Raw genomic sequence first — 27,983 nt, forward strand, 5'->3', positions numbered from 1 at the left:
ATAAAAACCTCTTGTGGTCTGAAGTAGTCTGACTGATTGATTTCCTATCTATGCTTCTGTTTTTTTCCTCTGGATTTCTAAGTATCTGGAGTCCAGTTGTGACTAGAAAGCAAAGGCCAGAATATCACAAGCAGAGTGTTTGCCTGGTGCATTTGGCTCAGATGGAGTCAGGAAGCAACAGCAAATTAAATGGCAACCCTGTGCCCAGCAGCAGCGTGAACTGCAGCTGGTGCCTGCGAGAAAAGTGGTCTTTGTAAAAGCATCTGTCCCCAAAAGCTGATACAATTCCACCTTCCACGTCCATGGGTCAAGACCTCATGAGGGGAAAGGCAGCGTGAGAAAGGAAAGCCATCTCCAACAAGAAATAAGAGCTATCCAAAAGCAGTTTGCAGAAAACTGGTTGGATCTCTCCCCCCCTTTCCATGTGCTGTTGTGGTAAATCCTGGCTCTAGCAGGAAAGCTAGTCCCTCAACGTGCTGCATGGCTGAGCTCATTTCAAGAGATAATGACGTTTGTTTTGCAGCTGGACTCAGCTAACACTTGTTCCTTTGAAACAGTGAGTGCTGTGTGAGTGGAGGGACTCTGTTTACATCTCAGCAGCAGACATAGCTTTTGCAAATGATTTAGGAAGGCTAAGGGATCCAGGATGGCTGAAAAGGTGGGACTTCGAAGGCAAGGGCTGGTAGCCAACATGGGACCACGGTCACTACAACTGATAATAGAAACCAAAAGGCCAGACTCCCCCTGACACCACTGACCTCAAGGACAGGCTGGGTCACAGCAGTCTGAGAGCTCGCTAAAGCCATTGGTGCGGAGGGGCTGAACTGGGCCTCCGTGTTCTTTTTCATGGCAAGCATTTCCCCGTTTTTGCCGGCACTCCCTCTAAGCTCAGCCACTGACCAGCTGCAGTGGCCTTGAGGAATTTTCCTCTGGGTCCCCCATGATGCAGAGCTCTTACAGTCCTTTGCCCCTCATATGTGCGGTAAAATACTGTTGCAGACCAGGCACTGTATTTTTTTCTGATAAACAAATGGGTCATACCAAAACCGTATCCAGAAGAGTTAGTCATGCTGCTTGAACAGCTCTCCCTCTGTGTACATCCACACACAGAGATCCACACGCAGCAGGAGTGAGATATGCAGCCCCGGAGGAGTCCTGTTTAATGCTCGTGCACGTGGCACCAAATTTCTAGATAGGGACAGTGTCTTTCAAACTGGACAATAAACACTTCTGTAACTCTGCTGATGTCTGTAGGAATGGGCTATGAGCAGTCTACTCTGGAACACTGGCTCAGCAGGTCTTTCCAAAATGCGCTAAGCAGACCCCCAGCCTCAGCATCACAACTGGTGCTGAAACAGTCTGGACCAGTGAGCGGAAGCTGGTGAAAGAGTCAGGAGGAGTTTTCAGGAACAAAGCAGATATTCTTGGCTTTCAGCAACAAGAGGCTTATGTCTGTGAGGAAGTCTGCTCCTCTGGTTTCTATTTTTACTTCTGCTCATCTGTTTAAGGTCTAGGGCTTGGTTTCCTTAGCTCTATACTATGTACTTGGGAAACAATGAAAGCAGGGACAAGTGAAACTGGCGGCATCTGAAAGCAGAGAAGCAAACCAGACAGCACCACTGTTTTCCTGACTGGTTTGTTTGGGGGTTTTTTTGCCTTGCTTCTTACCTCTCCCTGGGATTCACACAAACCATTGAAAACCAGGTCCAGCCCTGCACATCCTGTCTACTTCATACCTGCTGGAGGATTGCCCACCGGGTCTCGGGGGCAGAAGCACATCAGTATCTCCTGGGTTGACCCAGCAGTCCTTCCCAGTATGGGTTTCTTGACCTTTATGATGCTGAGCCCACCAGTTGTGCTGGCAGTGGAACAAATTGCTTCATGCAGAGATGTCCTGTCTTACAAAGTAGCCCCAGAGACAGGATCTCAAAACAATCGCCAGCACCTAAGAGGGCTGGGAATGGCTTTTCAGCTCCCCCCTGAACATCCAGTGAGATAACTTATGGCAGTAGATCTGGTCAAAGCCCCAGGTTTCCAGAGCCTGACAAGTATATGCTGAAACACCACAGGGAAAGGAAAAGGACAACTCTGTTTCCCCTTCCTCCTCCCCAAATGTCTGTCACAAAAAGTTACCTTCAGTGGTATTAAAGGGGGGCCACAGCTGGTCTGTGCCTGTGGGAAATCCTCAACAGCCTTTAATCGTATTCTGCTCAGTCTCACGCCCTGGAGATGCCGGGGATTTGCTAAGTGGCTCACTAGCAGCAGGGCCTTTATGACCATCAGATCCCAAGTGCAGATTGCTTTCATAGTGACACCCACTAGAGCAAACTTGCATTCCCATGTTTTCTTCTGCAGACAAGGGACGCAGAGCCAGCTCCCTTCACACTCTTGGCCACCTGCCCTTTCAGTTCCCAAGCCGGGCCAGTCACCTTCTCTTTGCAGTTTTCACTGTCTTGTCTAAAACCACCTTCTTTAGACAGGTTCTCACTCCTTTACACTCACTGGAGAGAGACAAGATAGATGCAGGGGCGGGGAAGTTGTGATTATCCCCCTGCACCAATAATCACACTAGCTGCCAGCCTGCACAAATGGGCAGAAGAGTCATAAACAACGTTACTGGGATTGCAACACTTCACAAAGGCTTTAACATACTTCAGCAGCCTCCTGCTTGGTGCCATGCAGGTAAAAAAGTGTTGACAAAAGAGTAATTTTAGCACATTTGTTTATGAACCCTGCTGCTGAAGAGCAGGAGCAGAACAGTGCTTTCAGGTGAGCAGGAGGAATTAACCTTCCTGTTCAGTGCCACGTCCCTGCCACCACGGAGTTACAGACAGAGCCAGCACCTTCGTAAAATGCATGCTGTCTGGCTGGGTAGCTGCATACAATTCCTTAAACGCTCACCAGCTGGCATGGCTCCACAGACAACCCAAAGTTAGGATGCTCTTTAAGGGCCAGTGCCCCGTTCAGCAGCCCTCAGTCGTCTTACTGAATGCAGAGAATGTCCTGAGTAAACATCCTTTTGCTCCTCCTTGCAGTTGGCTCAGGAAAGAGGAGTCGTTAGGCCGGGGTTCAGGGAAGGAATCCAAGGACAGGTCCCCTGGGCAGCGCTGCCAGCAAACCAGCGTTCCTGGAGCGCAGCTCTAGATCGCACTTCATTTGGTGTAACTAGTGCAGATGCCGAGAGTGTCCCTCCTTCTCCCCTCCATGGTCCTGGTTACACAGTCACTCGTGCCTCTTTGCTGTGTGGCTAGGGAGGAGCTGGCTTAGAAAGCTGACCGGGATTGAATTGCTTCTGGCATTCAGGTGCACCCACCCACAGCATGGTCTGGTCCCGACACATTGCAGGCTGTCCTGCTTGCCCACGCCAACTGCCAGCATTTCCATGAACTCATGTACTGGCAGAGAGGATAAATGCAAAGCAAAGCTGTGACAGCAGCAACAACCCTTGCAGAGCTGAGCATCCAATGTGAACAATTAATGGCTCTTCTCACAAAAAGTGGCTCTTTTGTTGGTCTGATAAATGTCCCTATTTTTCCCCCTGAGAGCAGGCTCCAGTCAGGGCCTAGAGAATGGGGTGTAGATCCTTTGCTTGGGTGGCCACCGCACAACCCGTGAGCGTTGCCCAGCCTGCCTCTGCATTGCTCTTTCACATGGGAATGATGGCAGCCCCTGACAATCTTGCCGCCACAGATAAGCAGAGTGATTATTCCTGTCAGCAGCTCAGCTCTGTGGGAGTCAAGTTCGTATTCAGCTGCAGGAAGTAATTAGGCTAAGGTCAAAGGGAGAGCAATGATGACTGGCTTGGGAGGTGACTGCTGGCAGCTACAGAAAATGTGTGCATTGTGCCAGGACACACTGATCCCCTTGAGTTTTCTTTTGTGAAATGACACTAGTTTCTAGCAATAGATCGAAGGATCATACCATCATACACTCCCTCCCCCTTGGCATTTTTCAGCCCTCACCAGCTAAATAGGACTAGATTTGGCCAAAATGTCAGTGACAGATGCTCTAACCAGAAATGGCCTTGCCTAGTCAGAAGTGATTCAACCCAGAATCAATGCCCGGGTGCACGGTTGAAAGGAGAGCCTGCAAGATGGTAAACCTGAGCCAAGGCTTGAATTGAAACACTTGATCCAGCCTGTGTGCTCAATGCCACTTCCACCCAATCCCATGGCTTTGTGGGTTCTCGGTCTGGACATAAAACACTATGAAGCCAATTGTGTATTGCCTTCCCGGCATCCGTGGTGCCGGCTGTAGTCACAGGTAGCAAACTGCACAGCACCCAGGGACCAGCTGTCCCAAATCCAAAGGTCTCACTCTAGTCTGGACGCACCAGAGCGCACTCGCATGTTCCAGGCTCAGCCCCACAGCACCATCTTGAGGCCTGGGCACACAAGAGAACAGCTGCTCCTCCAGGCATAGAACAAGCTACATCATGCATTTGCAAACAATATATGAAATTAGGGGAAATTCCATCCCGGAAGATGACAGGCAGCTAAAGGGGGACCAAGAAACCAGAGGCCAATCCAGCTATGCACTTCCAGACGTGAACCCAAGAAACACCATGGTGCTGATTGGCCCAGTCCTGTCTCCTGGCCCCCACATCTGGTGTAGCAGCTCACAAAACCACAGCCCGTGCTCCTGTAGGGTCTTGCTGCACTTATTCAGCAGAAGGTTTTGTGGCACAGAACGGAGTAGCTAATCTGAAGCTGCTAGGCAAAGCGTCCTTTAGGAAGTCCCAGGCAACACCTCATGGTGCACAATCTCTCTATCCGCAAGAGCTACATAAGCTGACAGATAAACAGATATAAATCTGATTTCCTTGGAAATAGTTCCCCTTCCTCCTCCTTGGAAACAAAGTGATTTTTCCCCCTTGAAATTTCTTATGAGGAACAAACATACCATGAGGACTCAAATGGGTGACAACTTCTAGTGCGCGGAGGTGCCAGACAATATCCTAGAACACAGCAGAGACCTCCAGAGTACTTGGCATTGTCTGCACCAGCCTGGCTGGGCCTTGGGAGCCTGGCTATTAACACTGTTCCTCAAGTAGGGAGACAAAGGCACTGAGTTACTTGGGGCAATATTTGCTTGCACTTAATTCCCCAAAGAAAAGGTTTGCTTTTCAGAAACACTTATGTGTTTCCGTACCTGATGCCAAAGTACTTCTTTTTATCTAGTCTGTCAGCTTTAAAGTGAAATCTGGTGATTTCACTTTTAAAATCATTTTAAAGTGATTTCTGGTCATCACAGACTCCAACAGCCTCTTTTTTCTACTTCTTTTGCAGTTTGTGGTTTTAATGTGCAGACCTCTGAACAGAGATTGGTCGGGGTAATTGGTAGGGTTTTTCTAAATTGCAGTCTCTAGGTCTCAAAGAGACCTGGGAAGTACTGTCTACAATGTCTAGCAGATGTACTCTTCCAGACTTTTTGTGTTACTATTGATTTTTTTTTTAATAAAGTTTATTTATTTTCACATTCTTCTGCAACTCTTAAACAACAAGCCCTTTGGCAATGCGTGCTTGACAGATGGCTTCAGAGTGGTATTAGCATTTTAACAAAGTTACACAACACACTTGAAAACATATAGTTTCTGTTTCCTTCTGCCATTCAGAACTTCCTGGGGTGGGGAGAAACCGTGGGCATTTTTGCTGTGAGGGACTAGTTTGATGTAGGTGGAGGCACTGGTCTACCAGAAACCCAGGTTAAATTGCCACTTTCATTCTCACCTTTGTCCCTTTCATGTGCACAACTGCTCTCACAGTTAGCGCCCCGGTCAAGTCCCAGGGGAGTATTCCCGGGACAGGGCTGCAGTCTGTGACCCATCCTGCAGGCACTTATGTACTAGGAAGATCAGCTGACTGAGTGAAGGAGCCCTTGGCAGGCACTCCCTGATTATTCTTTCTTTAATCGCTTCCATTCATTCTAACCAAATTTTCCAGCAGAGCTGGAAACAATCATCAGTGCCTAGCGAGCTCAGTGAAAGAGAAGGGAGGTGAAGGAGGACAATGGAAATTTCCCCAAAGACATTCAAGTTACAATGAAGCAGTCAGCAACACAAATATAGAGAGCAAAAGAAATTGTCCAGCACATATGTCATTGGAATTACATTACCATGCAGATCTCTGCCAAATTAGCCTAGAGACTTATTCACAGAAAACTAAGCACATGGCGTATTAAACTGCCTGTGGTGAGATTGAGAGCAATAGCCAATCTCCTAAGAGCACTTTGCAAGAGACTAGTAACTCTTAACTCCTAGGAAGAACCAGAACCCCTCCGGCTGTGAGTGCTTGCCATTGGCACTGAATTTGGTTCCTTTTAACACATCTTGCTGTGTGTGGTGGAGGAACTATCCCAAGAAGAAACCCAGAGCCCCAGTCCCTTCTCTTCGCTACATGCTGCATGGCTGTAACTGGGATCATTCTTGCAACCAGACTCACTGCCTGCACCACTCCCAGTGCTGACAGAGCACCCCTTGGGAGCAGGTAGGATGCTCAGTTTTCAGTCTGACTCAGTCAATAGAGCAGGTGGGGTGCAGCCAGGCAGCCATAGCGTTACGCTTGGATCTAACAGTCTGCATTCAACTTCCTCTCATGGTACGTGCAGCAGGTTCCAGCTTCCCTTCCACTAACCTCCCTCAAAGAAGGAATTTAGCATCCTTCCAATAAATGCTATGTTGTCCTTGGCTTTAAAAGATCTTCCTGATTTCAGTTCAGCTTGACAGATGGTTCTTATTTGCACTGCCCCCGGCTGAGTGCTCCAATAACTGAAGGCATCAGAGGACCAATACCCAGCTGAAAGCACTGGGAAATGGCTTAAACATTTCAGCTAGAATTTTTGCTGGACTCAGAGGCTTCAGCTGGCAAATGTGGGGAGGCAGGGAACTGGTTATTCAGTTCCTGGTTCCACTGGCTTAGAATTTCCCTGTGTTTTGTAGAGGTTCTGCATTCCCTTGGGCTGAAGCGTGCTCTCATTTACCCTGCTGCAAATCCAGAGTCTCTCCACTGATTTCAATAATGCTAGGCCATATCTATGCTTGTGTGAGAGAAGAATTCGTTCTTTATTTCAGGAGCACCTGGGCTTATTCATCACTAGCTCTTACAGACAGTACAAATCAGAGAAATTCCTTAATAGGCCCGTATGTTGAGGGAAGGTCTTCCTCTTGCCACTTGTGGAAACCTGTCAGTGTTCACTTCTCTTATATTAGATCCATGTATCATCTGTATGTAAAGTTTCCATAAACATTTATCCACAGTGGTGCTGAGGCCCATGACAAAGTCTGCCCATGGAAGCAGAGGGGTGAGGTAATCAGCCCAGTGTTGTCAAGTTGGACAGACTGTAACAGCACTTCCTTGCAAGGAGGAAAATTTTACAAATTAGGACTCATTCCCTCCCTTGTAGCTATATTGCAATTCTCTTTTACCTTCCATAAATCCACCTCAAAGAAGCTGTCTCGTATCATTCATACTAATATATCCTGCTATGGCTCAAGGTAAATTGCCTGCTTGGCACCGACTATCAGCACTTTCAGTTCTTTCTGGGTGATTTTCTATCCTAGGAATTCACACTGCAGAAATTAAATGCTCCTGAAAACGTTGGTTCATTTTGCGAAGCACAGAGTAATGTTTTCAGCATGCCATTCTGGATATTTTTCATAGCCTTGAAGAGCTCTTCATGTCTTACGAGGCTGGCTGGGTCATACTCATAGGTGATGAAGACAAACTCTCAAGCTGATGCTTCTAACTAAGAGGAGAGTTTGTCTTAAGGACAGTGAATGACTTAAGCACTGCAAGGCAGGGCAGGAGAGCTGTGTGCCCTTCCGCAATGGCTGATTCAAAAACCTTGTAGTCTCTTATCAGACCAGATGCACGATCAAAAAGAAAAAAAGGGAAAAAGAAAGGGAACATGGAAATCATGTGAGTAGGACTGGAAGGGACCTCAAGAGTCTGCTTCTCAGCCCCAGGAGAAACCCAGTACCACTTACAGATAGGTATAATTAGTGCTTCGAAACGCTCCTGGTCTTTCTAGGCAACTCCACCATCCTCCCCATTCTCCTAGTGCACTGAGAGTATTCCAGGGCGTGAGAGGTTGCTGTCCTTGCAGTTGTGTGCATGAGAGTGTTCCAGCCTTGTGGCCTCCCTCATGCAAAGCCAGATACAATATTATAGTAGGTGTATCTACTTTTAAAAGTGCTGCTATTGCAAAGTATTGGCTGCAAATACCACTTTTGCTTAAAAATCAATGAACATGCTTACAGCACTGCTCATTTACCAGGCCCTCATGCTATTTTCCCCAGGGCTGCCCAGCAGTTAGGTGGCTGATGTTTGCCTTGAAGCCTGGCTCAAAGTCCTGGCAAACACAGATGTGTGTGCAGGCTGATGAGGAAACCTGTATTGCTACAGCAGCTGAGCCCTGGGCTGCAGGACTCTTTCTGAAACCCTGTCTAGGTGTATGAAAGCTGGTCCTTAGCTGCTCTAGCTGACTATGCAGCAAAGCCATTTAGGAGCAGTGTGAGCAGTTGATAACAAGTTAAGAGGAAAGGAATAATAAATGAAATACTAAATACTGGTAACCAAGAATACCTTTCTGTGTTGGAGAAGCCACCTGGAAGGGTGAAAGGGAGGCACACGAGCAGCATCAACAGACCTAATGAAGCCCTTAGTGATATTATTAACAAGAGACAGGTGACAGCTTGTAAAAGGCCTCATACATTTTGCTCAGCTTCATGATTCCCCCTTGTGTACATTTTTGTGTGTGTGTGGATTTAGGAGTCCAGCTCTGCATTAGCACCTGGTCCACTGCATGTTCCCACATAGGAATGGCCGTGCAACTGTGTCTCTTCTATTTTCCCCTTTACCAGAACAGCTGCTTCCAGCCCTGGTATGAAGGAGTAAGTCATGATTAAATACCCACTGAGACATGGCATCTTTCTAGTGGTTTCATCGGCTTTGGACCTGGACCGTTCAGTTATGACAGAGGAGCAGGGAAGCACAAATGAACACTGTACTTGACCAAAGCCTTGTTGGGTGGAAATATATTTTAGTGTCTTCTGAGGTACATCAGTACCAGGTTAGTGGCATGGCTTTGAATCATGGAGAGGATGTTGCAGGGAAATTAAATCCATACATAGTTGGACTTTAAAAAAAAAAAACAGTTCAAATACATTTCTTTCTGTCCTCCTTCAGCACCTTGCCAAGCAGAGCTATGCTCTGAACTCTGCAGTGGGTTGGGAGCTCACAGAACAAAGCCCTGTCTGTGAGAGTTTAGAAGAGCAGTCATCGCTTGGTAGCGCCCTTTCCCCCTAACATCTGTGGGCACAGTCCCTGCCTGGCACATCAGCCCTGCGGAAAGCAGGCTGGCACAGCTGCCCTCAGGATTTGATCCAAGGCTGAAGATATTAAGGATGCCTCTGTACTCTCCACATGAAATTTAGCATCAAACCAGTTTCACCTCAGAGCTATGGCACTGCTTGCAATGCATTGTTGTGCTCTCTGCCCCTGCCAGGACACCCTTGAGGTACAGCCTGAACTATCGTACATGAGGTCTGTTCTACTACAGAGAGGAAGTGTGCTTTCAGGTAGATTCATTTTCCCTTTGTCATTAAAACTCTCTGTAAAGTAAAATACCAAATTAAATCAATTTTTGTTTTATTAGGAAGGCTGTTGCCAGTAACTCTTGATTTCTTCTACAGAGGCAGCAATGGGAATGGTTCACTACAATACTTGCACCATAGCTAGGTTTAAGAATACTTTCCTTGTAAAAGCAGTTGGATTAAGTGACAGGTGAGCAAAAGGAACAGCAGCTGATATCAAATATCTGTACTCAGTCAGCAAACATTGCCTCCAGGCCAAACCTCATTATCCTGGAGCACGATATCTCCTTTTCACGAAATGGAACTTTCTTCTGTTTTTGCTCAGTCCTGTCAGAAACTTATGACTATTTCTCTCCTTTTAACTCTTCAAGATGAGACAGAGACTGACAGCAGAGGCGCAGGGAAGAAACAGAATGCCACACCAAAAGGGAAGAATGGCAATGAACAGTTGGCAGTATGATCAAATGCTTTTTTTTTTTTATGGATGTTTCACTTATGGGCTGAGGCACATCATGAGATCATCATGTGCTCCTGACTCTTAAGTTGGCCCTTTATTAAAGGAACTAGTTGAAGAAGTACTGCTGTATTAGCCCTGTGGATCCAGACCAGCTTGCTGATGTCTTCTCCAAATTTTCCCTCCCATGTGTCTTTCCCACCATAATCAAAGCACATCTGTAAGCACAACAAAGGGGGAGTATAGTTATCCCCCAGGATTTTGTCACTGTACAGATGCAAATGCACTGCAACCTGCTCTCAAAGAACCTTAAGGAAAAGTATGACTTAAAGCAAACCCACTCCTGCCACCCCAGAGGGGCAATCACAGCAGAAGGTGGTCCCTGGCAGATGAGGGCACACCTGTCAGATGAGCTGCAGGACATAGGAAAGTTAGCGATGTTTATTTGAGCCTAGATCTTTATTTTTAAATGAAGGACAAGCCAGAGACAGAAAATCTAGTGTTTCAGGGACCTTTTAGAGGGTGGGATTTGTAAACACTGTATACAATATTCTGCAAGATTCTCTAGGAAACCATACAGGGGCATGTGTCACCCTCATCTTGGTTTATGTTGTTTTTGCTAGGAGACAATCAGCTAATCCACTGCTATCTGTGTCCCACAGTGAAGTGGGAATGTGGAAGTACTGCCTTTGCCATCTACTTAATCTGTCAGCATCAGAGTATTTACAGAAAAGAAACTTTTCTTCTTACTGCTTCAAAGCAGCCAAATATATAACAGTAATCATTAAAGTCTGGAGCTTCAGAATAGACATCCTTTTATGGAAGGACAGAAGTCTGGCTTAAAGGAAAGAAGCTCAAACCAATTACTTGCTGCACTTTTATTTCCCTTTCCAAGTCAGGCAGTCCATTATGCTCACATAACAGGCCTGCGCAAATGCTAATGCATTCTTGCTTTCCTGAATGGCATCAGAACAATTTAGTCAGCACTTTCACCCTGCAAAACCTTAGAGCAATGGAAAAGCATTAAAATGCAAACTCTACATTCCTTCAACCACTCAGTTTCTGGGATGGAACAACCTTGTTCTTTCCTCTTTGGAACACAGAAACATTAAGCAACAGCTAGAACTGTAAATGAAAAATATCAGGTCAGTTGCACCTGAAGTATTGTGGAGGTGGTTTGTTGAGGCTTTGGTTTAATGCAACTGCCAGGATGGGATAAATAGCAATGAAGGCTGGGAGAACGACTCGGTTGAACACGCACATGGAGCCAGCAGAGTGGATATACTGCACTGCTGACCATCTGTTTGCAGCAGAGTTGCACAGAGATGCCTGCTTGCTGGAGTACAAAGCTACGACTGTGACCATCACAAGGTAATGTGATGGCCAAAGATCAAACCAATGGCTCTAGTCTCTCAAAACAAGGGGTCCAGCAACAGTGCCATGCTTACCTCCAGCTGTCCTTGTGTTGTTCTTGTCTTTTGGTGGCTGGACTGAGTGTCCCACTGTCCATGCATGGGGTGTTTCCTGCCAATTCAATTCACTTTCACCTGTAGCCACTACTGATCATTCCTCTAGGTGGGACTAGGGCTCTGCAGGCCACATAGACTGGAAAAAAAAAATCAATCCTCAAAAAGCAAGCAGAAATTACATTTTAACTTACAGTAATATGTACTGTGGTACAATGGGCACCACATGGCTGATGCAGCCAGTGCTTTGGGACAGAACAGAGAGAAACTCCCTCGGTGGAGATTTAACATGATCTTTATTTATACATAACACTTGAAATGGTTATATTTGGGAGACAGGAACAACAGCCAGTGGGAGTACATAGCTTGCAGTGATCAGTAGCACACAGACCTCACTAACTGAACACTACAGAGACCCACAGCGATTTGAAAGGAGAGAATCATGCACCAAGCTGCCATGCTTTTCCCTACCTGAAATACCTTCTCACATACACCATGCTCTTCACTCAGTTGCAATTTATGGCATGTCATATGACCGAGATCACTGAAATCAAGAGGGAGATCCAGACTTAGCTAAGCATGAGTTCAGGCCCTGTGGGAGTTCTGCAGAACCATGGGAAGGAATGCAAGGCTGGCTCCCCAGCTCAGCAGGTTTCAGACATACAGCCCCTCTCTAGGGAGCATGCCGCTGTTGCCCCACACATCACTGTGGGTATTGCAGATGACATTCAGCACAGCAGGCTCTCCAGACACCATCTTGCTGCCATACTTGCATTTTCATGAGGGGCAGTCAGTCTCTGTGGCCCATTCAGTCCTTGTTTCACCCAGAGAAAACACCACAGTGCTGAAGTGGCTCCTAGGTCCTCCAGATATCCAGCCTTACTGAAGCACTGAAAGATTCATAGCATTCAGCAGTTTGACCCTTTCCAGTTCTCCACTCTTAAACTGAAGCACTAACCCTAAATCTAGGTATCTGTGACCCTCAAAAAATGAGACATTATATACTGTCCCTTGCAGGCATAAGCTCTTATCCCAGATCTGGGAGAATTTATAGAGCTCAGCAGCCACCACGAGTCTTCAGCTCCTCCTGCCAGGAATCCTAGAACTGACCTGAACCCTCAGCCAGATTTAGCCCCAGACAAAACAACCCGACCACAGCATAAAGGACAAGGAGCTATTTGCTGGGTAATAACCATCAGCCATTACCAGACAAGCATAATTCAGATCAGCAGCTGGCAGGGAAGAGACCTGAAGATCAGCATTTGTTTGCACAGCCAACTCAGTGACCTGACTCGGGAACAGCAAAAGGAGCATAAGCACTGCTATAGACATGGGAAAGAGGGATTGCTAAGTGGGGGAAGAATATCTGATGTGTAGGAAAGTGGCGGATCCCAAACATCAGAGGCAGCAACCTACAGACACCTTTGCAAGAGGTTAGAAACATTGGCAGTCCAACACTTGGGAAAACCACAGCTGCTTCCTCTTGGCTGGATGCTTCACCAAAGGCTGCCTTTCCCCAAAACAGACCTCTCCAAGGCATTTAGCAAAGTCAGCAACCACTCCCACCACTGTTTAATCCTATATATGTGTACTCTATGCCCCATGTGAGGCAGAACATGCTGTCAAGACTGGAAACAGTGTTGTGCTCTGAATGCAACAGGCACTGGGAAGAGTCCCTGTTCTTTTCAGGGCTGAACATTGCCTTTACTGTCAAGGACTTGTGTTTTCTGTATTTCCCTCACGGTGGGCAGAATCCTACCACTTACAGACAAAGCTGTAGGAGATGGCTCATTAACAGATCTCCTTTTCCACTCACATCTAGGTACTACACAGCCTTCATCTGCAGGGGCCTCAGGATGGTGATTCTGGGAGGTCATGGTGGGGAGGGATGGGGCAGGGAGAAGAGGGTGCTGGCTAGGGCAGGGCCTCTGGTGCTGCAAACTCATACCCAGGCCTTGACTTGAGTGTTCCACCCCTTGGCACAGCTGCACAGGCCTCCCTCCTCGTACCAGCGCCACTTCACCCCCTTGTACACAGCCCTGCTGTATGGCTGGAAGCACATGAGGAGACGGAGACGCCTTGCCAGGCTGCAGTAGATAGCCATGGCCACCACAATGAGAGGGGACATGATGACGAAGCCAAGGATGATGAGGGCAGAAGAGCTGTTGTCATCCAAGATGCTTTTGCAGTAGCGGGCAGCTGAGTGCAGCACCTGTGGGAAGAGTGAGACACAGCTTGTCACAGACCCGGTGGTGGATAGGAGTAGTGACCAAAGTACCCTTGAGTTTCTAGTGCTTTCACAGAAAGACACACCTCTTCCCTCTGAGCTGAGCTCAGCAATCTTCAGGCTACTCTATGTGACTGACAACACATCTTAATCAAGCTTTCAATTATTCCAGCATCACTGTGAGACAAGAGCACTGCATACTGATCCTGAAGCAGGAAACACTAGTCTTTATTAAGTCATCAGAATAGCACAGCTTAGAATTTGATAGGCAGAAACCAAATAAAATGGCCTCCTGCTGCTAACATCAATGTGGGTGGCACAACACACTGGAAATTATTATAAAGTAAATAAAATACAGCAAGATGTCAGATTCCACAGACAGAGGTTGGTCATTCCATAGCTACCCGCTGGCTGGAGACTCTCCAGACTTCTGCCCTGGAACAGACCCTTTTGTGTCCTGTCATCTATGTACACACTGTACTCATTTCTACCTCCTAGCATCTCTTTGCACTGCAAAATCTGCCAGGAAAGCCCATTCACCCCATGTTGCTGCAAAGCATCCAGCACACTAACTGGTCCTTGCTGAGTGGTATTTAAAGCCCTCCTTTCATCCTGGCAGCAGGAGCTCTGAGTCAAGCCACTCAGTTGTTCTGCATTAACAAATGTTACAGGCAACCCGCATGTCCCCTAGCTTCCTTTCCTTTTTCCATATTCTTTCAGCAGTACAAGAAACACAATCCATCATACTAAAAACAAAATCCATCTAATGGATTTGCAGTGCAGAAATCAGCCTCTGTCTACTAGGGAGGCATTGAAAAGCAGTAGCCCAAAGACAAAGGACTGCTCTTGTCAAGCCATACTGCCGCAATCCCTCTCTATGCTTATTAAGAAAAGTCTGTGTTAAAAGACTCCTCACAGCTAACAGCAACACACTTGCTTTCACTTCTGATATACTTGGCTGTACTCAAAAACCTTTTGCATCTCCTCAAAGCCTTCGATTGGAGAACACTGTGTGCACAAAGGAGAACTTGAGGTTTTCCAAGGTGAGGGTCAAGCAGAGTGAAGCTGGAAGGGGTAATGCCGGGAGGCAAATCTCATACTTTTTCCCATTTTAGGTCCAATTTGAAGTCCATATTTATGGCTTTCAAGGACCAGTTTCAGATCATAGGAAAAATTGATTTAAGGGCTTTACAGGCATTCTCCTATTAAACCTACCCTAAAGAGCCTCATGTCTTACAGAATCCGCATCCACACTGCACTTGTGGAAACAGACCAGCCATTTTACCAAGGCAATGGCCCACACTGCACGTCCTCCCAAGGAGAATATTAGGTTACTTCTTGTGAAGACTTACTCTTCAATAAAACAGAAGTCATTCTACACACCTGCCCTTTTGTATGCAAAAATCTTAACAGCCATGGACTGTAAAAGGAAAGTGTTGCAAGCCCCAGTGAAGAAGGGTTGCATGACCATTCAGGTAGATCAGGACACCTCTAAGCCGCTTTTGCTCTCTGTAGGTCCTCCAGAGCCTCCCACTTTACCCTGTTGGGCATCACACACATTTGCATCCCATAGTAAAACATTTCCAGAAGGTGTCAGAGCCACAGTGGGAATTGCCTGGCCCACAGGTACATGATTTCTCTGTGAATTGTGCTTCACTCCAACTAGCAGCAGCACTTGTGTCTGCCCTGTTCTACAAAACAATTGCCATGACAGATGTCTCCCTGTTCATTAGTTTGCAGGATCAGGAAAAGCTTTTCAATAACAGCAGCTACAAGTTGTTATAATTTCAGGGCAATAAAAATTAAAGCCAAACTTCAGACTAGCAAATACATCAGTACTGAGAAAACAATAATAGCATAGTCCCTTTGTCAGGGATCTTTGAGATGGGGAGCTGTGGGTTGACAACTCATGTTGCTGGGATGTCAGCTGAACAATACAATGCAATGGCTTTACTGGAAGCACATTTACAGCACGTCCCGTCTCCTTCTTCACCGTGGAGTGAGACCTCCACAGCTATGTCCATGCACAGCTCCACAGAAGTCAGCAGAGCCTTACTGGGTTAAACTGGGCAAACAGTTGACCTCTGCTGCATGGTTGGATCCTTTCCTACCACCTATGCTAGGATCTGCTCACTCGGACAGAGGTCCCAAGGACTTGAGTGATTAGATAGGATAGGCAGATTTCATTAAAAGGAAGGGGAAAAACTTTTTTCTTCCAATATTTCTCTGGTAAATACATCAGTTTAAGATTTAAATCATCTTCCCTTTAGTTCAGATTCTGTGGAACGGGGAGACCAATAGCATCTGTATTTTGAGTCAATTCTCCCTGCTGGGAGAAGTTACTACAGGGTGTGGGTTTTTTTTCCTCCAAAGTAGGAAGTAAAAGAGCTCTAACTTAGGATAATCAGCAAAAGAAGTCATATTGAGCTGGTCTAACAGTTACTGCCTGTGAGGAAAACAGAACTGGTTTTTCACATCCGTGCTTAGTCAAGTGATTCTAAAAATATTTATAGAAATATACCAAGAAGACATTCACAAGTAATGAAATCCAGAGGGCAGCGACCAACTGGAACAGACATGCACACAGCCAGAGCCCTTACTGACAAAGTAGGTTCATTTGTTGGTGTGAGAAACTGTACAGCACATTTGGGAACACATCTGAATGTTAGATTGGCATAAGGGGATTGCATATTCTGTTAGACTTTACTAGTTCTATAATTAGTCATTAGGCAGATCAAATATGACACACACTGTAGAGGGCTTACTTAATTGGAAAGTAACAAACCCTATCAGAGCCCATGTAGGAGTTCAGGTTGGCAGCTCTCGGCAACAGAGGTCACAGAAGAGAGAAATACTGACATTAAAATGCAAACAGCAACTCTGTCAAGCCAGGGAGTGTATTCACCTCACCTGTCACAGCTGCTTGTTACTTTCACAGGAATACAACTTCATTGCTCAATCAAGCTTCCGTCTCCCACAATACTGGACGAAGGGAGGGGTAAAAATGTGTATATAGCTCATTCCTGCCAGCATTCAGATGTGCCCACAAGACTGGCATCTCATGCAAGCTTGTTGTGAAATGCTGTAGATTTATCTCGGATCACTTTACACTTAAACAAGTGTCCAAAGTGCAGTGCACTGGGGATCAGGACCAAGGGGTCCCATGCTGTCTCAGTCCCCGAGGAGCTGGCCAGTCACAGGCAGCTTCTGTCAGTGTTTTGCCTCTCCAATGAGAGCCTTTCTGTGCTAACCTACTGACGCTGAATGTATAGGTGCCAAACAACTACTTTAGGACAATTAGTCCAGAAACCATAAAGCCTGTACTTCCCTAGACAAAGGCACATGCCAGCCTTGCTGATAGCTGTGTCACAGGCACCAAGCAGGAGAGATCACTCCCTTGTACAACCAAGAGCCCACAGGTCAACATGAATAACCATAAACCTGTTCTTATCAGCCTGGTCTATACCCATCCCCCCCCGCCATGAAACAAATCTATACACATACACACCCCTTATATGAAAACAAAGCCAAAACTTGAGGAGTCTAGACTTGCCTTTACAGCCACTGTTCCCCATGGGCTAAAATAAAACCCTTATGGATGGCCCTGCCTTAGAGGTGGCTGTTAGCAGCCAAATGGAGCAAGGCTTACTTACCCGAGAGTGGCATTGGAAGCCAAAGTAAACTACCACAATGGTAGGAAGCAGCACAATGGTGAAGATAACAAACATCAGGAGCAGATTCATGAAAAAGATGACAGAGTTCATGGTGACTACCACCAGGGTCCATGCCAAGCAGCACCAGGCACTCCGTGGCTCCCTGGGAAGGAGCTGGTCATCCATGTCATATGGCGGGAGGCTAGGAATCATCTGAGACTTGTCTGAGAGGTTTTCTGCTCCAAAGTCCTCAGTGTCCTGCCCAGACATTCTTCAAGATTGCTAATCAACCCACGCTCTTATCTAAAATGGTTTCTTTGCTTTTGGTGACAGACCTGGAAAGTAATTTGCAGAGGCTTTTCCTGCCTCTTCCACACATGGACAAGAACACTTAACCAGAGAGCACAGTGGAGCAAGGAAGGAAAGGCTTCTTTTGGCCACCTGCTTTCCCAGGACCTGGCCAGCACAGGTTGTTTCCTTTCGGAGTGTTTTCCAGTAGTGTCCCAACCTCAGTTTTGAAGAAGATGTGACTGCTGGAAGTTTGGCATAGCTGTTATTTTGCTTTTGAATCCATGGTACTCCTGAATTTGTTGTTGTTCTTCCTAGGATTATGATCCCAAGAGGTCCCAAACAGTTGCTGTCTTAGCTTTGATAGGTTGCTTGGTTCCAGAGAGTGCCTAGCTTTAGCATCCTCTTCCACCTTTGCACACTGCTGTTTGCTAAGAATATCAGGCTTAGGCACTTTCAGACAGTTCCTTGACTTCAAATCATTTTTCCATGCTCTTCACCCTGTACCCAAGTAAATATTCCTGCTCAACTCATCCAAATGAAGTGACCAGTGAAGAAACAGCAGCTGTTTCTCCACTCTCTGCGTTGCTGGAGTCTTTGCCCACACCTTGCAGAGCTGGAAGCAGAGTGGAGCAGTGCATGGTTTCACTGCTCTCAGCTGTCTGCCGTCACAGGCACTCAAATACAAGCAGTATCTTCTTTTCTGAGCTGGCTCTCAGAGCTTTGCAACACTGCTCTGTTTACAGAGTAGATTCTGAAGCTGCTTTCTGTGCTAGCCAATCCTTTACATCTGTCTCACTACTCCAGTGATATAGCACACAGCACTCAAGAGCCACACTCAAACCATACATTCCCAGGACAAGATGGTCCCTTTTAATTTTAATTATTCTGCCTCTGATTAATTTTCTACAATTTCTCTCTAGATTAAAAAAGTACCTTAGAGTAATTGAAAATAATCACTATAGACATCAGAAATCTTCTGTTCTCTGCAGTCATCATTGTTATTGTTTACAGACCATATTGAAATTCTTGTATTGAAGGCACAGCAATTATCAATTATTTCATCTGCCTAATATAATCAATATTATTTAAGAATTTCAGTGATATCTGCACATTTATGTAGCCTTTTAGATACATTCGTATATGCATGCTCATAGTACCGCAGGAGGGAGAAAACCTCTAACTCCAGAGGAAGCTGAGGTAGCATAGGTTTTACCAGAAGGCACATCTCTTCTACGGCACAAGTCAGGGAAAGAATCCAGGAGTCCTCTGTTCCACTTGATATTATTTCTCTCAGAAAATTCTGCCCTAGAAAAAGGTTATCAGAAAAACAAGATTCACACAATGCTAAATGTAGAATGATTTTGTAATACAGACGAGTGCTAGTTTTCCTTCATTAAAAGCTTTTGTTAAAAATTGTACATTTTGGGTGCCCATCCTCCTGCCATTGCGGGATGTTTTGGTATTTTGCCTTATTTATTGGCTGGTTGTAGCAATATGCACATCAGAATTAAAGCTAAGACAGTTTTCTCCAAGGACTTGGACAGACCTGCTCATGAAGCACTTACTAGTGGCCCATTAGAAGAACTCTACCAGATGATGTTAGGGTTGGCAGACCTCTGGGCAGCTGCATCCCAAACATACCATGGCTCAACAACAGCCTCTGACAAAGCCATGCCACTAGGAGGAGGAGGTGATGAGGGCAACACAAACACAATATCCAGGCTCGATATTCATCACTTGTGAGTGAAGCAAACTGTTAACTGATTTCTGGTATTGCTTTTAATTGATTTTAGGCTCCATTGTGCCAGGCGCTCCGTACATGTTGACTAAGTGCACAGCACATCTTATTGTGCAAGTTTTAGAAACAGGGAACAGGCATACGTAGAGTTCAACGGGTTCCCTGGGCTTCTTTCAAAGCTAAAATTTGGGTGTAGATTTCCAAGTCACAGGATGCTATTTCAATTAGAAGGCATATATATGTCATATGAGTCATTTTCCTGACCGCAGAAAGTAGAATATCACCCTACAAAGATACAGGCCCACGTAGCCAGAAGGATTGCCTTCTAATTGAAATAGAATATAATTGAACAAATTCTGTTCTCTTGCTGCTGAAAGTACCTTCTCACCCTGGGCTGGAAGAGTGTTACACAGTACTTGTAGAAAGCAAGCAGTGAGACAAATCCAGACCATTTGCAATCTGCCACATGTAATCAATATCAAAACAGAGGCTTTAAAACTGAAGTGAGTTGAAGAGCTGTGCAAGGATACAGATTTCAAAGGTGTAATGAGTGATACCAGTAAGAAGGAAGCCTTTTGAACGAAATAAGTAGTTTTTAAACAGCTCAACAATGTCCATACTTGTTATGCAATTCCCCAGCTATGAAAATTATTAGTTGAGCCACACTTACCACTTCATTTTTTTTCTCTATAGCTCTTCTTGTAGACCCTCTTAGACATCTAAAAGGGTCTCACAAACTTCAGCTCTATCAGTATCCAGCAGTAAAAATTCATCTGGCTAATCTGTACCAGATCACTAGTCAGGTGCGTCATTCTTGCTAACAGCAGAAATAACTCATAACCATGTGGGGCACTTTGTTCTATGCTTACCATTGACACGTCCCAAAGCCCATCAGAAAGATGCGAAGCTTCAGCCATAGGAGGCTACTGGAAGCTTGGCAATAATTAAGTTCATGCTGCTCCCTAAGAGATGAGGAGCCAAGTGCAGTAGGACAGCCAGCAGGGCAGAGGATTGCCAGCCAAGGCTCCATCCCACAAGCACCCAAGCAAGGTGAAAACAGTAGACTTGGAGATGGTGGTCAGAATTACTCTCCTTTGGGCAGCAGGCACCAAGAGTTTCTGGTACTGGACCGACCAAAGCACTGAAGCTCTTTGTCCACAGCCAGCCTGCCAGTTTCCCAGCCACAAAGAGGAGTCCTGGACCATCTGAGCCTGCGTCACTGGAAAGAAGTGAAACCAGAAGCACAGAACTGAGTAGAAGGGGTTGAAGGAGCGCTGAATTTCACTGTGGAATACTGCCCTGAGGAATCCTATTTCCTTCCATTCTTGTGTTTGGTTACCCCACCTAGCTGGAGTGCTAAAGAATATCTTGGGTACCACAGTGTACTGCACGCTCTCATCACAGAGAATAGTGGTTTTCCTTGTTTTTCAAACTGAAAAATATATCTGAAAATTACTTCTTTAAACGGATTATAAATTCATTTACCACAGCTCTGCATTGTAAGTCAAAAAACAATAGACAACTGTCTCCCAAATATGAAGATGTTCCTCTACTTTTTCATTTTTGAATGTCAAGCATTGAAATATTTTTGAAAGGTGTACTAACTAATCCAAATGTATAAAATTGCTTTCAAAAGCACTTCTGCTTGCATCCCACCTCCTCTCTACAGTCCTAGACCAGGTCTCTCACTCCATGCTGCCACCTTCCCCCATGCCAAGCCCCTGGCTCATTTGCATTTTGGGACTCTCTAGAGCTCACTGCAGGATAGGTGTAGGAGCCAGAAATGGCTCTGACAAGCACCAGAGGAGCTTGAATAAGTAGCTGTCCTAACAAGCTACACCCCATCACCACAGTGATTGTCCTTGTGCCAATTTTATTCCTTTATAAAAACAAAGGGGTTTTACCATCTGTCGGTGAGGGCATGGTGGTGTGGTAAAAACCAAAGCTGCTTAAGCAGTCATAAAAGTGCCATAAATTCTAAAAAGCTTTGCTAAATCCAGTGAAACTTTCCAAAGTTCTTTTGCTATAATGATAACGCATTTCAACCTGTGGGAGGTCTGAAAACTGCAGTCTTTAAATTTATTTTCCTTTGGAAAAAAACACACATTCTAATGATTCTTCTAATAACCAGGTGAACTTTGTGTCAAACAAACCCCAGTGATAGTAAGAAAGATTCCCCAAGCCTCTAAGTCTGTGAAATTTACACATCCTTAACAAGTACCTGCCCATAAGCGGGAAAGCTGTCTTGATGATGATGCAAGTTATGGAGCAATTTCTAACAGGAGCATCATTGCTTTGAGATGCTGAAACTGGTAATGATTAAAGATGGTCAGACAAATTCATTACTTCCCTTCTCTGATGGCAGAGACTCTTGTTGCCAAGAAATAATTTTTCCACTGTCTATAATGACAGCACCATCTTGTGGTTTGTTACAGTTCATAAATTTTCATTTTACATCTCAGAATCTCTTACACACAGAAGGATACTGTAAGACATGCTACCCAGTATGGAATTCTTCCAGTCACTGAAAACAACACAAAAACTTTTCACATTGCTTTAGCGTTGCTGGTTTGAGCACTGCTAGCAAGATAGCCCAGCAGTGCAGAGATGGGTGCTGAACAGTGACTGCAAATGAGGGCCAGCATTCATGTAACTTCATAAACAGCTCCAGTACCTCGCAGGACAAACGACAATGCAAATGGCAAAGCTGTTCCCTCCTCATGTCTCTACGGACACATGGATTACTATTTCACTGAAAGCACTTTACTGAACAAACTTGATTACCTGCCGTGTCTAAAGAATTAAAGGTTGAGCCTTTGCATACTAATAGCAGGTTAACATGTAACAGTGTTTCAGACTGCAGAGACAGGTCACTGATTATCAATATGTCTGCAGTTTAACAGGAATATCACAATAACCTTTTTTTGACTACAGTTCTTGTCTAGTATCATTTGGTCTGTTGCAGTTGCATTTACCTTTGAAAGCTCTCAGCAGCTGACACCCAAGTCACTGATGGACTGAATCTGTTGTTATCTTTGACTGGAGAAAAAATTAGCCAACAACCACAAACAATGAAAAACAACTGAAAGCATTCTTACTGCAGAATGGAATGCTGACAGCATTTCTGAAAGGAGTTTGGTGAATAGAAGAAAAGGCATTATCCTGTTAATCACAAGAAAATATTAGCAGTGACCGTAATTCATTCAGTCTCTTGGTAAAAAGCATTTGGCATGATGCTACAGGCAGAAAACAAATACAATGTTTTCAGAGCCTGTATACCTCATTCTAAAGTCTGTGGTCATTACCAGGAGTAATCAAGCACTACCGAAGAAACACTATAGTACTTTATCCCTGAGTATTCACTAAATCATCTAGATCCACAGCCCTAGACAACTGCTGAGGTGAATGTCAACCAAAAAATACAGGCACAGCTTAGACTGAGAAATTTTCCTCGCTGAGAAATTTCAGTGGTATGGGCGTGAGAGTTAAAGATGAGGATTGGAAGGTGTAAAGGGGTAGCTTACGTAGTCATTTCCACACCTGCTTTCTGCAAATAAGTAACAGAGAGATTTCAAACCTTACTTTAGGTGTTAAAAAATATCTCAACCTAGAAAAATGCTTGAAACTTTAAGGGAGCAGAGATATGGTAAACAAAAGTAGAATCCTTTGAAAATACAAAATTCCAAACTTCACAACATAAAGCTGAACTATTATCAACAAATTGTAAAGTTTGAGTTTGAGAAATTAAACCATAGAAAAATGTACTGCTTTTAATAGAAACTATAAAGGATAATGAACAGGCAATGGTCTACAGACAAGGTGTAGAGGCATTCTCTATTAATAAACCAAACAGAATGGTTTGATAACGTATTATATGTGTACTCGCCAAAACAGTCATCAGTATTCAACAAATGCCTTAAAAACACTTGTTTATATGACCTCATACTCTCAAATTAGGGCATCCTCAACCAAAAGCATGCCTGCACAGAAGGCTAGAGGCTTCACTGCAGACGTCCAAGAGGGTTGGAGGCCAGGGAGGAAGGGCCAGGGCTCTGGACACGCATGGTCAGGGAAGGGGCCACGGGCTACTCACGCAGAAGAGCCTCACCCCACACTTAGACGGGGGGCTCATTCCACAACAGGCTCAAAAAAGCTGCCTTTTCCCAAGGAGCTCAAGGAAACAGCTCCCTCCTGCAGGGAGCCCCAGTGCTCAAGGCACCACGGGCCTGCCTGCTTCTCAGACCGGCAGCTCTTGCGACTGTCACTCTGGTTATGGAGTTGTCGCTCGGCCGAGGCTGTCAGCAGAGTGCAGCGCCGTAAGGGCACGGACCGCAGCCCGCGTCACTGGGATGCCAGGGTTCGAGGGAGCTCAATGTCCCCCATGAGCAGCAAGAATGCAACCGTCATCCTAAGCTTATGAGGTGCTCGCCCCAGCTGCCTGACAAAAGCACCATCAACCAAGAGGCTGCTGCTATCGCTGCATAGACCTGCACCCTGGCTACAGGGAGCACAGGGCGGTCTGGCCCTCTGGCCTCTTAAGCACGGGCTACTCGCAGCGCACAACAGACTGCCGCACGCACAGGCATGAAGCCCAGCTGCAGAGACCTCCACCCCATTTAGGGAGTGGACAGTCCCAATGAGTTTCACATAAAGTGGGAGACACACAGCCAGCATCTCCCTTATAGGGAAGGCTTATGGTATGGAATCTCCAGGTAGGGCTGCCATGCTCAGAGCAGCGTCAATCAGCAGCTCAACTCAAAGGAGGCTGACCTGCTTCATGCTTACAGGCAGATCACGCCTGAGTGCCTGCCACAGGGGCTCATATGAAGCCCACCTGCTCCTTGGCAGCAAGGGGATGCGCTCTGTACCCACACAAATCCCACCTGGGGGAAGGCAGGAGAATCCTTTGGTTAGTGCACACAATGCTCCTTGCTTTCTGCTTCTGGGAAGGGTAAGGAAAGTACGCTGCAGTATGTTACGGCCTAAGCATCCAAACCAATGCCTTCCGCAACAGCCACGCTCCTCCCCATGCGTGTGTGTGTACACACACACATACACACACACTCTCTCTCTCTCTCTCTCTCTCACTCACTCTCCAGGTTACTTTTCCCAGAAGAGAAAACAAGAGCACAGTGCGGCACTACCTCCAGCCTCCTCCTCTCCCAGGTGGAGGAAGGTACAAAACTACATCTACTACAGCTACGCAGGCTGATGTTGCACAGCATAGTGCCACCGGTGCAGAGACCAGGACCCCATTTACTGGGAGGTCCCATGGCTCAGGCCTCTAAAGAGCTCCCTCTCCCCCAGAAATGGACAGCCTGGTGACTTCCTCCCTCCTTACAGGGCAGCCACAGTCAGCCACAACAGGCCACCTGAGCAGGGACCACAGCCCTCCCTACAGGGAGGCCTTGCTGCTCTGGGCAACAAGGTGGCTCAGGAGCAACAGGGAAAGCCAATCTGCATCCCGAGCCCTGCCTACATGAAGGTGCCAGCGTCAAGAGTCCCTTTCCTTCTCCGACGTCTTCTGTGACTTGCGTCTTCGGCCTCAGAACTTGCTAGCTCTGCCTTTTGTTGTCTTTTCTTTTTCTTGTGTTCTGGAAATAGTGATACCATTATGGTCAACTATTTGACGGACAAAATATTTTTCTCTAATTTTCAACATCTGTTTTATTAGTAATAATAGATGTTTGATGGAATTACAGTATTTTCAAGACTGCCATCTAAACCTGTTGCACTATCTACACTCATAATCCTGTGAAGTATGGCCGTGTGTCTCCCCTCAGCAATACCATTCACAACCAATTCCTGTGTCTCTGCTCTGTAATTTCTTTACAAAACATATTTGTTTCCTCAATTCTAGCAGCCAATCCCTCTTCCTCATTGTTATTCACATAGTCTTTACATCATTTCTTCCCTTAGTGCTTCCTCAAAAATTCTTATCTTTATATCACTTCTCAGTGCTTTCCACAGTTTTCTTTCCCTGTCTCTCATCACCAATTCCCACCACAACCCATTTCCATGTGTCCTCTCAGACAGGCCTCCTTTAGAGCTTCCTCTCTTTCCCATGGTTCCCCTCTACTTATAGATAATCCGTGCCATTATTTCTTTCCACAAAAATCCTTATCTTTGTGTCACTCCTCAGAGCTTCCTGTAATTGCCTTTGCCCTTTACTCCCCCCAGCATTTCCCATAAAAAACCTGGTTCCCCATCTCCCCTCAGAATTTCCTGCCAAAATATTTCTGCATCACTCCCCTCAACAATTCCCATCAAAACCTGCCACAATCTCTCCCCTCTGAGATTCCCTCCGGTTTGACCCTGTGTCTCCCCTCAGCAATTCCTGCCAAAACCACTTTCCCGTGCCTCGCCTCAGCAATTTCCTGCAAAACCTAGTGCCGTTTCTCCCTCAGAGCCTTCCCCAAATCCCATTCCCCACAGCTCTCCTCAGGGTGTCCCACCTGCTCCCTGGCACCTCAGCACTTCCTCACAAATCTCTGTCCTTTGGTCACCCCTCAGAGGTTCCTGTAATTATCTTTCCGTCTCCAAAACCCTTCCTCCCCTCTTCCCTCAGAGATTCCTGCCAAAACCTCTCCCCCTCGCTCCCCTCACCAAAGCCCGTCCCCAGGTACCTCCTCAATGACTCCTGCCAACTCCCGTCCCCTCAGAGCTACCTGACCTGTCCCAGACCGACGCCTGCCTTTGCTCATCTCCTCACACCCCTCGCCGCGCCTCCACGCGCTCCCGCTCCGCTCCCCTTCGCAGGTGATGGGAGGCGAGGCGAGGCGGGACAGGGCAGGGCACGGGGCCGGGGCTCAGCCCCTGTCCCAGGGCGGCGGAGGGTCCCTGCTCGCCCGGGGCTGGCACTCTGGGACCTTATTGTCGCAGGTCCCCTGTCACCGTTGCCCGTGACTGGGCCCCACCCTGCCATCACCCTGTCACCTTTGGGAAAAAAGGTCCCCCCAAACTTGTAAGTGTGTAAGATGGGCTAACGCGTTCCTGCCCTCGAGTGGGGGCGAGAACCACGGGAGGGGGGAGCAGCTCCCAGCCCGGCTCGGTGTGTGAATAAAGGCGGGAAGCAGGGGATGGAGCTCAGAAACAGCCCCACTGTGAGAGCTGCCGTCCTGCTCTCTCCCCTCAGCGACAGGTATATGCAGCCCTGAAACAGAATGGCTGGTAAGGAAGGCGAGCGTTTTTTAACTCTTTCATGTGACAAGTTGCTAGGGAAAAAAGCAAGCTTTAGTTCTTTAGTTTTTCTTAGGGAAAAATCTCCCATTTGTGTTTGTTGATTCTTGCTTTTGGAGCAGCTGTAAAACTCCTGGCGTTCTCAGACTGAGTTTCTTGATGTTGCCTGTGGAGGAACTACCTCCAAAAGCAGCTAGGAAGCCTTACTGGGCAATAAAGGGCTCTTGCTCTGATTTTGTTTTGATCTGATTTGATCATGATGGTTGCTCCTTCAAAATGCTGCTTTGTACAAGCTAAGCTGAGCTGACCATACAGATGTAATACCGCAAGGGCACGTTTATTTGACCATCATTCCCGTAACTGAGTATTTTTGGTTTCAAGGTACTAATTGACAACTTGGCTATAAGCTTTAAAAATCCTCTCTCTCTCCCTAAAAACAGGCATTTATGAACTATTCATCTTGAAGGCCGTACCTATGAGAGCTATGAACTATTCATTGTGGCTGTACCTATGAGAGCTTATCAATGAAGGAAGGGGAACAATCTCCAGACCCACAGCAATAATTGAAAGAGGACGGTGTTTGATAGAAGAGCCACAGGTGTGTCTCAGAATACTGGCTACTTCTCAGAAAAAAATAGCATTTTATTTTTAGAGGCTGCACACCAGAACTGTCAAATCTCTCTTTCAGTCGGTAATCCACAGTAGCGAAAATAAGAGCAGCAGCACAGAGGTTCCTGTAGCCATCAGCACTGCCGGATGACCTCGCTGTTAACGCAGAGGTGCCTGCGGCAGAGGTGACAATGCTTTTGCCATACCCTTCCCATGTAACACTTGGCATCCCTGCTTATATTGCTCAAAACCAATCCAATTAGTATTCATTGCAGCTCCCAGGGCTGGAAGGAGCTCCAGCTGGCTCTGTGGAGTGGCAGTACCCACCATACAGAACAGCTACTTCAACAGGGGACAACAGGTGAGCACTAAGCAGCTCACGGTTAAATTTCACCCCGCTTCTCTTTACCTGACTTCCTTCCCTCTCTCCCTTCAGTGTTCCTGGCACCTATGAATGGAAGGCTTCATTTCTGGTTTTCCCATGTGGATGGAAATGGTTGGACACCTTTATATGACGCAACACGGAATGAGTGCATCCCCTCAGCTAAATTACCGGTGCGCTACGGAGCAGGGGTAAGCGCTGCAAAGTCTGCTACACACCCCCCCACCAGGCTGCGTGGAAAGGACACCTCCAGGCAGCTCAGTTCCTTCTTATTCAGGGAGCTCCGGCAGCAGCTCCCGGAATGCAACCCCTGCAACTCCAGCAGCAGCTCCCTGAATGCAACTTTGGGCAGCAACCAACAGCTTCGCTGTGCGGCTGCTCCTCCAGCGAGG

At 46.3% G+C, this 27,983-nt stretch overlaps 1 protein-coding gene across 1 annotated transcript; it reads right to left on the reverse strand.

The window, feature by feature from the left end:
• Positions 1-13,454: 13,454 nt before the first annotated feature.
• On the reverse strand, positions 13,455-17,662 carry TMEM88B (transmembrane protein 88B). Its single transcript, XM_009325160.1, has 2 exons — positions 17,393-17,662; positions 13,455-13,724 (listed from the first exon to the last, which is right to left on the reverse strand). The coding sequence occupies exons 1-2, from the start codon at positions 17,660-17,662 to the stop codon at positions 13,455-13,457; spliced, it is 540 nt and encodes a 179-aa protein (XP_009323435.1).
• Positions 17,663-27,983: the final 10,321 nt, after the last annotated feature.

This window comes from Pygoscelis adeliae, unplaced genomic scaffold (assembly GCF_000699105.1).
Source record: "Pygoscelis adeliae isolate BGI_AS28 unplaced genomic scaffold, ASM69910v1 Scaffold36, whole genome shotgun sequence".
In the NCBI taxonomy this organism is placed as follows: domain Eukaryota; kingdom Metazoa; phylum Chordata; class Aves; order Sphenisciformes; family Spheniscidae; genus Pygoscelis; species Pygoscelis adeliae.

Bases quoted from the DNA above. Each gene is read 5' to 3' on its own strand.
- TMEM88B (XM_009325160.1), bottom strand. From the start codon at position 17,662: ATGTCTGGGCAGGACACTGAGGACTTTGGAGCAGAAAACCTCTCAGAC. The intron at 13,725-17,392 runs GTAAGTAAGCCT...CTCTTCCCACAG, and splicing joins GCTTCCAATGCCACTCTCGG to GTGCTGCACTCAGCTGCCCG.